This window comes from Ailuropoda melanoleuca, chromosome 5 (assembly GCF_002007445.2).
Source record: "Ailuropoda melanoleuca isolate Jingjing chromosome 5, ASM200744v2, whole genome shotgun sequence".
Lineage (NCBI taxonomy): Eukaryota > Metazoa > Chordata > Mammalia > Carnivora > Ursidae > Ailuropoda > Ailuropoda melanoleuca.
The window spans coordinates 28,886,276-28,899,380 of record NC_048222.1 but is presented as its reverse complement, the minus strand read 5'-3'; the positions used below and the strand labels follow the sequence as shown (position 1 = coordinate 28,899,380).

The 13,105-nt window shown below is 54.0% G+C and overlaps 1 protein-coding gene across 1 annotated transcript in view; it reads left to right on the top strand.

Moving 5' to 3' along the window:
• Positions 1-1,863: 1,863 nt before the first annotated feature.
• The window catches only part of LEMD2 (LEM domain nuclear envelope protein 2), a 23,347-nt gene continuing 12,105 nt past the window's right edge, over positions 1,864-13,105 (top strand). Inside the window, exons 1-5 of the mRNA XM_034660565.1 lie at positions 1,864-3,217; positions 4,961-5,036; positions 8,102-8,178; positions 9,040-9,119; positions 10,747-10,892. Of these exons, the coding sequence (XP_034516456.1) occupies positions 3,152-3,217; positions 4,961-5,036; positions 8,102-8,178; positions 9,040-9,119; positions 10,747-10,892 (445 nt within the window). The 5' untranslated portion in view covers positions 1,864-3,151. The remainder of the gene's footprint in view (positions 3,218-4,960; positions 5,037-8,101; positions 8,179-9,039; positions 9,120-10,746; positions 10,893-13,105) is intronic.

The following is a 13,105-nucleotide window of genomic DNA, read 5'->3' as shown; positions in this document are numbered from 1 at the left end:
GCCCGCCTGCGGGCGACGCGAACTGGCCCGGCCGGCGCGGCGCGGGGCCGGCCTGAGGCGGGGCGGCGGCTGGAGCGCTGCCTGTCCCGGCTCCTGTTCTGGGCCAGCCTGGGGCTGCTGCTCGTCTTCCTGGGCATCCTCTGGGTGAAGATGGGCAAGCCCTCGGCGCCGCAGGAGGCGGAGGACAACAGTACGTCCCGGGCCGGCGCAGGGGAGGGCCCCGGGCGCGCGAGTGTCCACCAGAACGGCCACCCGTTCCTCTCAGCGCCAGGCTGCACATTCCCAGGCCTTGTCAGATGCCTCTGGCTGTCTTCTTATCTCCAGACCCTGACTCTCCTTCCTCTGGCTGTGGAAGAAGAGGGCTGGAGTTCCTGCAATAATTTCTGTCTTCACTCTCCTGTTCTCATTTTCTGCCCTAGCCCTCCCTACCAATCTCCCTTTCAACCACGTGCTGGAAGCAGTCTTCATTCCTAGTCACTTCCACCCCAACCTCTGGTTTTCCCTCTCTAGAGAAAACCACACCCCTCTCCAACAGACAGGTCCACCCCCATTCCTTTTTAGTTCTTTCTTAACTTGGATCTCTTGCTCATTCACACATTAGTGCCCATTTGAAGTCACCCCAGGTTTCACTGCCCACAGATCAGATCTGGTTGGGTTCCCAGCTTTGCAGCACCAGAAGAGTTTAAACTGATATAAATGGAGGCGTTTATCCTTGCCTGCATTATCCTCCTGGAGTGTGTGCAGAGAGGGTTCTGTGAGTCAAGGACATTCCCAGCCATGCTTCTGTCCACACTTTAGTGATGAGACATGCCAGTAAGAGGTCTGCAGGATACAGTATGAATAGTTAAGGATTGGTATGTTTCTTAAAAGGGAAATTTGCCTCTTGGGTAACTCTGGGCTTTCGTCTAACAGAAAACAACATAGAAATCCTTTCTTTATAAATGTAAAGGGTAAAGTGTATAAATTTAAAGTATAAAGTGACATTGTGAGTTCACCAACTTTTGCTATTCTTTGCAAAGCATTGTGATTAATACTGCTCCCAGCCTCAAGCCAAGGCCACATCTTTCCATGCCTAGCAGGAACAGCCAGGATGCAGGGAGAAGCTAAATTGTGTCTCAGTTGTTGCAGCAGATGGGTGTTTGGGTATATGAACAAGTCTGTGGACATGGGGATCCCAGACTCATGCACATGCCCAAATAATTTCTTGGCTTTGAGAGCAGTTTATCCACCTGCTAAAGAAATTAAGCAGACCCGGGAGTGTTGTGGGACCGTACTGGTACCACAACAAACAGTATACTGTCATACTCACTGCTGAGATGCTTTAAGACCGCAGCTCTTGGATATACTGGGGTTTACCTGGAGCGCCCCTCCCATGATGGTACTAATCCCTGTTCAACATATAACTGTTTGCAGTTTACAAAACCATCATGTATATTGACTTGTGTGAAGCTAACTCCCCGAGTTAAGCAAGGGAAGCTTTATTGATCCCATTTTACAAATGAGGAAATGGAGGTTCAGAGTGGTTGAGTTACCCAAGAGCCCGTGGCTAATCATTTCCAGCGAGGACTTGGACCCAGCTGTCCTCGGACCCAGCTGTCTTCGTCCTAGTTCCTAATCCAGGATTGGGAAACCCTTACATGTTACTGTCTGCATTTTAAAAGTGCCCCCATTTAGATGACATCTTCCTGATCCCCACCCTTATGTTGGTAATGTTTTACTTCCCCTGAATTTTGAGAGTGGTCTCTTTTTGCAATCTTTTCCTCAACTCACACTTTTAATTTCCTCTATGTTTCTTTTCTTGGTCTCAGTGAAGTTATTGCCAGTGGACTGTGCGAGCAAAACAGATAAGGTGAGTCTGAGTTTCTTCTCTAGCTGTTGTTATTCCTCCCAAGGATGTTAGCCTCGTCAGGAGGTAAACTGGCCCAGAAAAAGATCATAATAGGATCATTTTCAGGAGTGCTTCCTGTAATGTACCAGAATCACCTCATGTTCTGTGATGTTTGTGTCAGACTCAATTGTGGCAGGCAAAGGAGTACTTGAAACAGAGAGAATTGAACTCCGAAGATCCAACCCTGGGCTTGTTACGGAAGCGCTCCCATCAATCACAGCGCTGGGGACTTTGATCTTCTGCCTAAGTCAATCTAGGGGGATGCAGTAGGTTGGGGCTGAAGGACTTCTCGAGCTCCCTGGCTTCCAGAGGAAGGGCTGGCAGTTTTTAAGCATCCGGAGGCGGGGTTCTCAGGTCCACGTTCCCTCAAGTAGTACGTCTGTGGCTGACGGTGCTGTTTGGATCTGAAACATCATGAGGTGAGGGGGGGTTGTTTTAAATATATCTGAAGTAGAATTAGCCCTCCTAGTCGATAGATTTGTTTTATGAAGCTTTAATGTTCCCTACAAATAATATTTGGGGAAGGCTAGCAGCCCCATCCATTTATGAGTCATGCACGAAGCATTAGCCAGGAGCTGGGATGCTGGCACAGGTGATAGTCTGGGGAAGATGGAAGGCAGTAAATTTTCAGGTCATAAATCCTACCAGGAGGAGCCTTTTGCTGCCAGAGGGCATGACTTAGTAGTCTAATTATTAAGTGTGCAATGCCAGGCCTCTCCCGAGGCCTCAGTCTCCACGTCTGGCAGCCCAGGGGCTGGGAAAGAAACAACACAGTGTCATGAGTTCACTCTCTTACCCATGTTACCAAAGGGGTTCCCTGGTGCAGATAATAGGTTTTATCTCTTCTTTGGCTTCTGCTATACATTTGGGGGTGTTTTATTTCCTTTATTGCGTTCATCCACCAAGTATCTTTGCCTCTCAATTGTTTTGTGAAAACAGATTCATATTAAGTTTAATTTAACTGCCTTGTGTCGTGAAAACCACAGTTGATGATTACAGGAAGTGGCCCAGAAAAATAGGTAGTGGCTGGAAGGAAAACGAGAATTTTGAACCCTGAAAGCAAAAACGGGAAACAAGTCTGTAAGACTTCTCTGGTTTCTGTCTCTTGGTTCTTTGCCCCAGTTGAGTGAGCCCTGACAGGCACAGTCCGGGGCCTTGCTGAAAATGTGCTCAGTGAGCAGACTGGGGCCTTGCAACCTCTGAGCTTTGAAACTCAGGGTCTGGGCATTGTCGGCAGGCTCCACTGAGCTGAGATTTCACAGGATGCTCTTGGCCTTCGTGAAGGGTGGACACAGAAACAGGCAGGTTGGGAGATGCTTCTCGGCTCTGGTGAGGCTCTCGCTGAAAGTCTCATTCTTTGTGTGGCTCAGGCTCCCCCAGAACCCAGATGGGCATTGGAGTTTCAGATATACGTGTTTTTTTCCTTCTCAGCCAACTATGACACTTAGCGTTTTTCTTTCTGCCTTTGTGCTGCTGAAAACGTGTGGACAGGCTGGGAGTGGGTGTGCTGTCTCAGTCAGGCCGTCTCGTGGTCTGGTGTCTTCTGTCCTTCTGTTCCCTTTAGGTGCTATCAGCCCTGCTTTGCCTAAGTGTTGGTGAGTTCGGAGCAGAGTTAATTGTGACCGCTTTTGTTGTTTGTTTGTTTATCTGGTTGTGACAGTAAGAGATGTTTAGTGTAGACGATTTGAAGAATGTGACAAAATCAGCCATGATTCTGCCACCAAGAGTTGATCGCCGTTGACATTTTGGGGGCATTTCCTTTCCCTCTTGTCTGTGTACATATGTTTATAGAGTTGGGATCTCCCTGTGTATTCATTACATTTCTTATCATCAACACTTCCCATCTCATTCGTCTTTAAAAGGTAGTTTGGGTACCTGCTTCTACTTACAGACTGGAGAGTTGTTTCTGAACGTTAATGGTCATACTTGTAAATCTTAGTTACGCCACTTTGTACCTTTTAAAGGCTTTTGGGTCTTTAGGCAACACAAGGAGACGTATCTTGGCCTCTGAGACTATGAGAAACCAAGTCCTGCACATTGCAGATGAGGGCAACAAGTGAGAAGGAAGGGGACCGTGGTTCCTTCTGTAGTTGTGCACATTGCAGATGAGGGCAACAAGTGAGAAGGAAGGGGACCGTGGTTCCTTCTGTAGTTGTCGTGAGCTAGGCCCCGAGTCCAGACCCTTGGCGTCAGTTGGGTGCCCTGCCCAGTGACACCCCAGAGGAGGTCTGAAGGGGGCGGTATAGGCTTGGAGCCAACCTGCTCCAGCAGTTGCTAGCTAGGGAATCGTGGGGGCCTAGCAGGTCTCTAAACCTTGAGCTCCTCGTCTGAGAAATCGGGGTGCGGTCAGGATTGAAGTGAAGATTCAGTGCGGACTCACGGCAGCCCATGGCCTGTCATTCACTCTCAAGGAGAGCAGCCTTTCATTCAAATACTCTAAAGCTAGCAGCCTAGCAAAATGGCGTCGGTTCTGCTACAAGTGCAGATGTAGGCGTGCCTCTATTCCTGTTCCTGCTCTCGTACAGATGACTTTCGTCCCCTGGAGCTTCACAGTGTCTAGAGATATTCCAGTCTAAGGTGAAGCCTTTGCTGCAGCTCACCCACAGAGCAGACGATTTATGGGCAGAATGTAGACACCTGACTCTCCAGAAGCAGACGGGAGTGGCCCGAGGGGAGCCGAGACTGCAGTGGTGCGGCGTTTGCCGGGCCCGCTGCGGAGGCCCGACTGCTGCAGCCCCCGCCGCCCCCCGCGGCCCCCTGCAGCCACATCGCCTCTGCTCCGCAGCCCCGCCTCATGGCCTTTATTCCGGCGAGAGCCACAGGACAGAGGCCGGGGGCCTCCAGGATGGCCGCCCTTTAGTGACCGTGCTGCCTTTAGCTCCACCTCAGGCTTTACGGTTAACCATATTTACCCATCCAGCCTGTCCCTGCACCCACCGCTTTGCAGAATGTGGGTCCTGAGGGGTTCCTTGCCGCTTGGCACTGACAGTGAAGCCAAGGAGGTCCAGCCAGAGAGACGGAGCCCCCATCCCCCGCCCCTCCTTGCTGACTGCCTGTCCTGTGCCCTTGCAGTTCTGTCAGGCCAAGCAGAAGGCGGCCTTGCTGGAGCTGCTGCACGAGCTGTACAACTTCCTGGCCATCCAAGCCGGTGAGTGCACGTCTCGGGGCCCGAGATTCCTTGTGAGGGTTGTGGGCTCTTACACTCATCTGCCAGGCGGGGGCTGGCTGGCAGGTGGCTGAGATGCTCTGTCGTGATCTCCCAGAAGACATACTCGGAAACCAAGTCTTGCCTTCCCCACTTCTGCACTCAGACACATCTTTTTTAAGCCTACAGTTGGTTCTCACATCCCCTTTATGGGTCCCAGGGGTCCTGGCCCATGCACAAGCCTTTCTGCTTTCTCTGGATGCCCACCAGGTGATGCTCTGGGGGTTCGTGTTGCGTTGGCAGGGGCCAGGCCCCAGGACTCCTCAGTTCCTGTATTCTGACCTGGAGGGCCTCCCTGTACAGATGGTCGGCCAGGCCAGAGGAAGAGGCCTACGCAGGTGGCAGGGGTTGCACGGTGGGCAGCTTGCCAGGGCTCTGGTGTCACCTCTGGTCCTGATCTCCCCGTCTGGCTGCAGGACCTTGGACAAGTCCCTTATCCTCTCAGAAGCTGTCTCCTTATCTAACCAAGTGGTCTTGGGTCGGTTTTTTTTTTGGGGGGGTTGTTGTTTTTTTACAAAGTGAAAAGTAAGTGCCGTGCTCTAGAGGAGGGCATTTTCACCCTCCCCCACGAAATATCCCCTAAAAAGTCTCCATCCGGAAGGCTCCCCTACTGTTTTATTTAGAAAATTGTTCTTTGAGGCCAGAGATATCAGCTCCCCACACCTCTCAGAATCACTTGCTAAAGGCACAGGTGAATGGCCAGAGCTTGTGCCCTGAGTGAAACATACTTGGCACTAGAACTAGACGGCGCTATTCAGTCTTATGAGATGTTCTGGAGGTACCTCTGACCTGTGGGGCCCACCCTTGTCTAAAGTTGTTGCTCGGGAACCAAGGCTGCCTGGGCCTGTGCTGGGCCCTCAGCCCTCGGGGCCGGTCTTGTGGGCCTCAGTTCTGCCACCACCTCCCTCCTGACTGGCAGGAGGCTGGTGGTGGTCAGGGAGGCATCTGTGAGCTCCTTGGAGGAGCAGTGGAGTGGGAGCTCACAGCATCACAGGCCTCAGGGGCCCTTCTCCATGGCCCAGGTGCTTGCAATATAAATTCTGGCCTAAGAGGATGTTCCAAACCTTAGTGATTCAGTTGTGGTCCGGGGACCAGCAGCATTAGGGTCACCCGGGAGCTTCCTGGAAATGCAGAATCTGTGGACCCCTCCAAACCTATGAATCAAAGTCTGCATTTCCAAAAGACCCGCAGAGTATAAATTAGAGAAGCTCTGTCTTAAACTGTGGATGCTGGTAGAGCTTTCTCCTCCATCCCACCCTCCATATTTAGTCCTGGCTTATGCCACCAAGGGGCCTCGTGCCTCCGGTCCTCTGACAAGCCTGGCAGGGGCGACCCTGAGGGTCTCTCTGCAGGGAATGAGGGCTCTACTCGGCCATAGTCCCCCCACGCCACCCCCCACCTTGGAGGTCACCTGTGGGCAGAACGTTGTGCTGGACTTTGCAGCCCACAGGCTGCTTCTGGTCTAGCAGAAGAGACAAGCCGCCTATCTCCCTGACCATTGTTAAGAGGTGTGACTGGATGAGAACTGAGAGGCCAGAAGTTCCAGGAGACATGCTGCCTTTTAGCTGGAGCAGTCAGGAAAGCGTCACAGGAGAGGCGATGTCTGTGCCAGGCCCTGAAGCCTGAGAGGGATCGATTCTGCGTAGGTGGGGGGCAGGGCGGAGCCCGAAGAGGCAGGAAATGACAGGGGCAATGGTGGAAGCAGTTGGCCTCATGGGGGAAGGAGAAACAGAAGGAATGGAGTTTGGAAAGGTCGGTTGGGCCCCACTGTGGATGGCCATAGATGCCAGGCCGCGGGGGCTTGGTCACCGTGGGCAGTGAGTGCCAGGGAGGCTTCTGAGCAGGGAGTGATGTGCTAAGAGCCAGGAGCCAGGAAGGCAAAGGTGACAGCAGCTTGCGTGTAACAGTGCATTTAGGCAGAATCATTTCAAACTTTTGTTGATCAAATGTGGATGGGAAAGGGGAGAGGAGGAAACCCATCAGGAGACCATGGCCGTGGTCCAGGCAGACTTAAGCGAGGCAGGGCGATCGGGGCGGGGCAGGAAAAGCCAGCTTGATCTCAGAGGTCCCATAAGGTCAAGATCAACTTCGGCATAGGAGGGATAAGCTTTAGTTCATTTTCAAGATTTTTCAAGTTCATTCTCAGCCACTCCCTTCCCAGCAAACAGACTGGCTATCCGTAGCCCCTAGGCTGTGCCAGGTTAAGAGCGGTCAGGCTCTGTGGGAGTTCAGGATCTTGTACAGGCCCGCCATGTGCCGTCCCTGATCTCGAGGAGTCTGGTGACCCAAGGGAAGTAACACGTGGTGGGTGGACCATAGTGGGCTATCAAGAGCCAGTGGCTGTGGCAGGCCCCCAAGTACAGAGTGATTTGGTCCAACAAGATTCTGCTGTAGGCCAGGGATTTTTCAGAGGAGGTGGCCCTGGGTGGGCTTCATCCTAGGTGGGAGTGGTCACCCAGAGTGCATGGAAGGGAACAGCCCCTTGGAGCACCACACTGAGGCCCCACTGCCCAGCACAGAGACACCGTTTTTCTCTCTGGGGCATTTTGGACATCCCTCCCCAGAACCCCTCAAAACGGGGCCTGGAGTTCCAGGTCTCCTGCCTATGTCACGGTCAGAATCCCTGCAGTGCCTACGGCCTCCCTGCCTTTCTTTTTTCCCAGGTTGCGTTTATTTATAGTGCCATTCTGGTACCTTCCATAGCTATCTGTCTGATCCTTTTAGGGATCAATTGCAAACAGACCTTAGGATTGGGCAGCTTTTTAGTCATTTAATGCAAATCACCGCACTGCTTTGCAGGTCAGGTTTTAATGATCTGGAATCGATCCAAGCTAAGTGGCTTTTGATCTTGCTGCAGAGTGAAGATGCCCCACAGAAGCCGGAGCCGCGGGGCCACATGCTCCCCATCAGAGCTGATGGCTTGATTCCTGCTGCATTTTTTTAGTCCATTTCAGAGTAATTTTTTTCCACCTCTTCTTTGTGTTTGAATGTGTGTTTTTTCCTCCTAGGTAATTTTGAATGTGGAAATCCAGAGAAGCTAAAAAGCAAATGCATTCCTGTAATGGAAGCCCAGGAGTACCTAGCAGTAAGTAGGCTGCGGTGCTTGCCCGGTCCCGAGAGGTCCTGGTGCTTTTGTACTGATCTTGCAAGCCCTGCCTTTTTTTCCCTTTTCGTTTTGTGTTTGCTTTTTGGCTTTTTTGTTTTCCCTTTTTTTTTTTCTTTTTAAACTTGGTTGAGTGTTAGGCTACTTTCAGTTTAGGCAGCAGTAGGGGTTACTGGTCCAAGGTGAGCTGTGAGGCGAAGCCCAGCCCGCCGCATGCGGCAGCTGGTGCGGCCAGTGCAGGCTGCCTCTTCTTTCAGTGGCCCTGTAACTTGCTCCCCGCTTTTCTCCCCTTCCCAGCAGCTTTACAGATCTACACTTTACCTGTCTATTCTCTGGTTTATGTTCATTGTGCAGATTGCTCGGGGTGTGTTGACTGGTGGCCTGGCCCCAGTTTGATAGAATTCTGGAACTTTGGAGCCAGCAGAAATCTTAGGGGTTTCCTAGCTCATTGTCATTTCCCAGATGAGGAAACTGAGGCCCAGAGAGGGGCAGGGACTGACCACTGCCCGTCCCCCCCACCCCATCCCCACGCTTTTTTTCATTTTCCCCAAGGTGAACTGCCAGCTCTCTGGCTCACGCTTTGGGCCTTGAGAAGGTTCTTTGGTTTTGGCTGCCTCAGACCTGCGTTGCTTTCTTGTGTGCTTCCGCATCGACTCCTCCCAACAGAGCGCTTCCCTGGCTCTCATCAGCCCAGATTTCCACCTGCCACTTTGTTGTGCGTTTAGCAGAACGGGGCTTTGGGGCCTGCGGAGGACACGGGAGAGGGCCTCCTTACTGCAGTGGCAGAGTCGTGTTCCAGCTGGGCCGCGCAGACGCAGCACTAACCCCCGCCCCCTCCCACAGAATGTGACCGGCAACTCGTCCGCCAAGTTCGAAGCGGCGCTGACCTGGATACTGAGCAGTAACAAGGACGTGGGCATCTGGTGAGTGTGGGCAAGGCCTCACGGGGCGGCGCGCACGGTCCTCACCCATCGGCTGGCTGCCGTGAGCTCACAGATATGTCTTGGGGCTGAAGTTAGAGGCAGGCCCCCCGGCCGAGTCCTCGTGGCCTAAGCCGGCAGCCGGGCAAGGGAAGGTGGAAGCATTCGGGGGGCAGCATAGGAGCCATTTCAAGATAAGACACAAAATCCAGGGGTCAGGATGTGAGCCTGGTGTTCCAGCTAAGCGTTTCAAGTAACTCCCTCTGCGTCCTTTGAATTCCCTGTTCCCACATGGATTGCTAGAGAAGGCATTTTTCTGCACTTCCTTTCGTCCGGTGCTAGTTTTCATTCTTAGATGAAATGTTTCTGTCTGTTGGTTTCATTCAGCATGGACACTGCAAAAGGAAATACTGGATTTTATTCTGACTGAGCAGTTCGACCTCATTTCTGTCTCTGGGGAGCACTGCTGGCAGAGATGGCAAGCCCCCTCACCCTCCTGAAAGGCCCCACCTGGCTGCTCAGCCTGTGGGGGAGGGGCACACCAGCGATGCTCCCCCCGCCCCACCCAGTTCTTCACGCTGGCACTCCCTCCCGTTTCCCAGGGTTTGTCGGGGTCTCTGTTCAGGCCACAGCTCCTGATACTCAAATATACTCTAGGGCTTTGTTCCCTCCTCTCTAATCCACCCAGACTACTAATTCCATCAGCCGTGCCTCCACCAGAAGCCCCTCGGGCAGCTCAGCCTAAAGCTTGATAACTGGATGCAGGGCACGATTAACATTCGTTGGCTTAAAAAAAAATACTGCTTCCCTGAGTGGCTGAGCAATTTTCCTGTGTGTTAGGAACGGCGGAGGAGAATATGGATTTTATCCTCGGCAGCGCTCACCAAAGCTGCTAGCACAGAAGAATGATGGCACTCGCCTTTTCACACTGGGGGAAGGCAGTTGGGAGGGTGGCCGAGGCCAGCTCAGACGACCAGTGTTCAAAGTGGGTCGTGAGATATCGGGACACTTCAGATACTGGGCATTCCGTGTGCAGTCTGGAGCACGAGATGGTCACCTGTCCGGAAGAAGGAGCAGGCGTGGCCATCCTCCTGAGACCTCCTCTCAGGGGCCAGGGTGGAGGCGCTGAAGCTGGGGCCTGGCCTCGGAGAGCCCGGGGGTTGTCCTTCCCCGAGCCTCACAGCACCCCAGCCTTTATACTTAAACAGCTTATGTGCCTCCTTGTCACCGTCACCAAGGAAAAGCACACCCTCCCAGGCTCTTTCAGTTCCTGCCATGCAGTGCAAAGCCAGCGATTCAGTAAACATTTCCATTTCTCTATGCTGGGAGGTGGGAATCCAATTTACAGTTTAATCTTCCACACGCTGAGAGGGGCTGTCAAAAGACCCAACAGAGGGGGACGTCACTTTAGCGGTAGGGGTGCAAGCCTGCTGCCGTCTTTAAAGCTTTATTCTTTCTAAGTAGCCAACGTGGGAAATTTCTGGAAAGCATGCAACCGGGATACCAAGTCAATTTAAGGAAGTAAAGGCCTCGAAGCTCCTCCTTTCTTCTCTTTCTACTTTAAAATGGGGCTGATCCCGCAGCTCCTGGGAACTTTTGAACGCCTTTGCAGCCCCGTGTCCTGTTTCAGGTTGAAAGGGGAAGACCCGTCGGAATTGGTAACGACTGTGGACAAAGTGGTCTGCCTGGAGTCTGCCCGCCCGCGCATGGGTGTGGGCTGCCGCCTGAGCCGTGCCCTGTTCACCGCCATCACCAACCTGCTCATCTTCTTCTGGTGTGAGTCCTCAGCCGCCCCTCCCCCTCCGTCGCCCGCTGGGGCTGCTCACACAGCACCCCCCGGAGCCCAGCTCGGTGACACTCCCAGGCATCGGTGATGAGTTACAGAAACCAGGCCGAGAGAGTTCATTTCTGTCTAGTGAACCTGAGGTCTGTCTAATAAGACAGAGGAGATGAACAAGTCAGCCTCTGCCCGGGGTCATCTTACCTGTAGAGATTGGTGGCAGGAGCAGGAGGGTAACTGGAAAATAGCCTTGATCAGGGTCGGGGACTGTCCGTGTCCCCGAGGGGGGAGCTTGGCCCTGGCTGGAGCCCAGCATCGTCGCCCCCCAGGGCCCTAGAGTGCAGGCCTCTCAAAGGAGGAGAAGGCGCAGCAGAGGCTTGGCCTGATTTTACTCTGTGAACAATGTAAACATCTCCTTGGGAGCCCTAGGTACCCAGTGAATGCAGGAAGGGCCCAGGGGGCTGAGCTGCAAAGCACAGTGCAGGTCTTGTGGCCTGTCATCAGGGGCTGCCTTTGAGCAGAGACCTCGGGGTGTCTCTGAAGGCGAAAGGCCGAGTCACGGAAGCTGCCGGCTCTGCAGACACAGCAGCGTTACAAATCACAGGCCATCTGGGCATGCACACGGCCCCCTCACCCGCGCCATCGGGCACAGACATCATTATCAGCAGCAGCATCTCGGAATACAAAGGGCCCGCGTGTATATATGTATGAAATGCCGTGTTCTGGTTCACAAGGGAGGAGATGAAAGGCCCGGAATGGGGTTGGGAGGGGCCGCAATCTGGACAGCTGGGGAGGCCTCTGCGGCGACAGCCGGCGGGAGGAAGATGACCGCTTCAGAGCCCGCCTCCCCCCACCCGCATCCCCACATCCTGTGTAAGCTGCAGGCCGGCCTGGGCCCCGGCACGTAGTAGGTAGTCAGGACACTTGTGCGGCTCACCCACAGCCTCCAGCACGGCGGCTGGCCCGCGCGGAGAGCCGGCGTGCAGCCAAACGGCCACAAGTAATGTGACTGATAATGGGGCCTGCGTTCCCTCGTAGGTTTGGCCTTTCTGTGGGGGCTCCTCATCCTCCTGAAATACCGGTGGCGGAAGCTGGAAGAAGAGGAAACAAGCCATGTATGAGATGGTGAAGAAGATTATAGGTGTGTGGCTCCTGGGGGAAGGACCACTGGCACCGGCCAGAAGGGCCTTGCCCTAAACAGTGCCCTCTGTCCTACCCTGCAGACGTGGTCCAGGACCATTATGTGGACTGGGAGCAGGACATGGAGCGCTACCCGTACGTGGGCATCCTGCACGTGCGCGACACCCTGATCCCTCCGCAGAGCCGGTGAGTCCTGGGTTGAGCCCTGCAAGTGCCACAGGAGGAGGCCCAGAGCATCCATTATGGGGGGAGGGGAGCAGCTCAGCCCCGAGGACACGGGCGAGGGGGCCGTGCACACCTCCTGCCACTGCTCCAGCGCTCAGCTCTTTGTGGCGGAATGCACAGACGGGGTCTGGAAGCGTGACCCCACTCCTCTGTTGGCATCAGTGCTGACTGGGGAGCTTTGGGTGGCAAACGCTAGTGCCCTCCTCCCCCCAGTGGCTCAAGCTGGGTTTCTGTGAGTGGAAGTCCAGAGTCATGTGGGCTCCAGGTACAGAATAGTCAGGTCTCTGGTTCCATTTCCCTGTGATGTTTGTGGTCCCAGTCCCGCAGCGGCGGGATCAACTTCTGCCTTGTCACCACCAGTAGGGGAGAGATGGGCCTCCGGTCGCTCTCACGGGCAGGAGAAAACATTTCCAGAACCTGCCAGGGACACGCTCCTTGAGGCCCCGCTGGCCAGAACTGCTTACTTGTCTATTTTTGAATCCGTCACTAGCAAGGAGGAGATTGTTTTTCAGACATTTTTAACCATGACCCATGACACGTTACCTAAAATACCTTGGTTCGCTTCCCACGCACTTATGCACACGTACACGTGCGTGCCTGTAGCTGAAAGCAGAGTTTCACAGCAACGGCTGGGGTCAGTTTCCAGGGCGCACCGCTGCACAGGAGCGGGTGGCAGGGCCATGATCATGCCTGGGCCGCAGATGCTGGATGGACCCTGACAAAACCCAGTGTGGGGTAGCTTTGAGCATGGGGTCCCAGGGGCCAGCCAGCAGGGCCTGCTGAGGTGTCGGCCCAGACTGTGGGCCCTGCTCAGCAGCTTGCTGCTGTCTCCGGCCGGATGCCA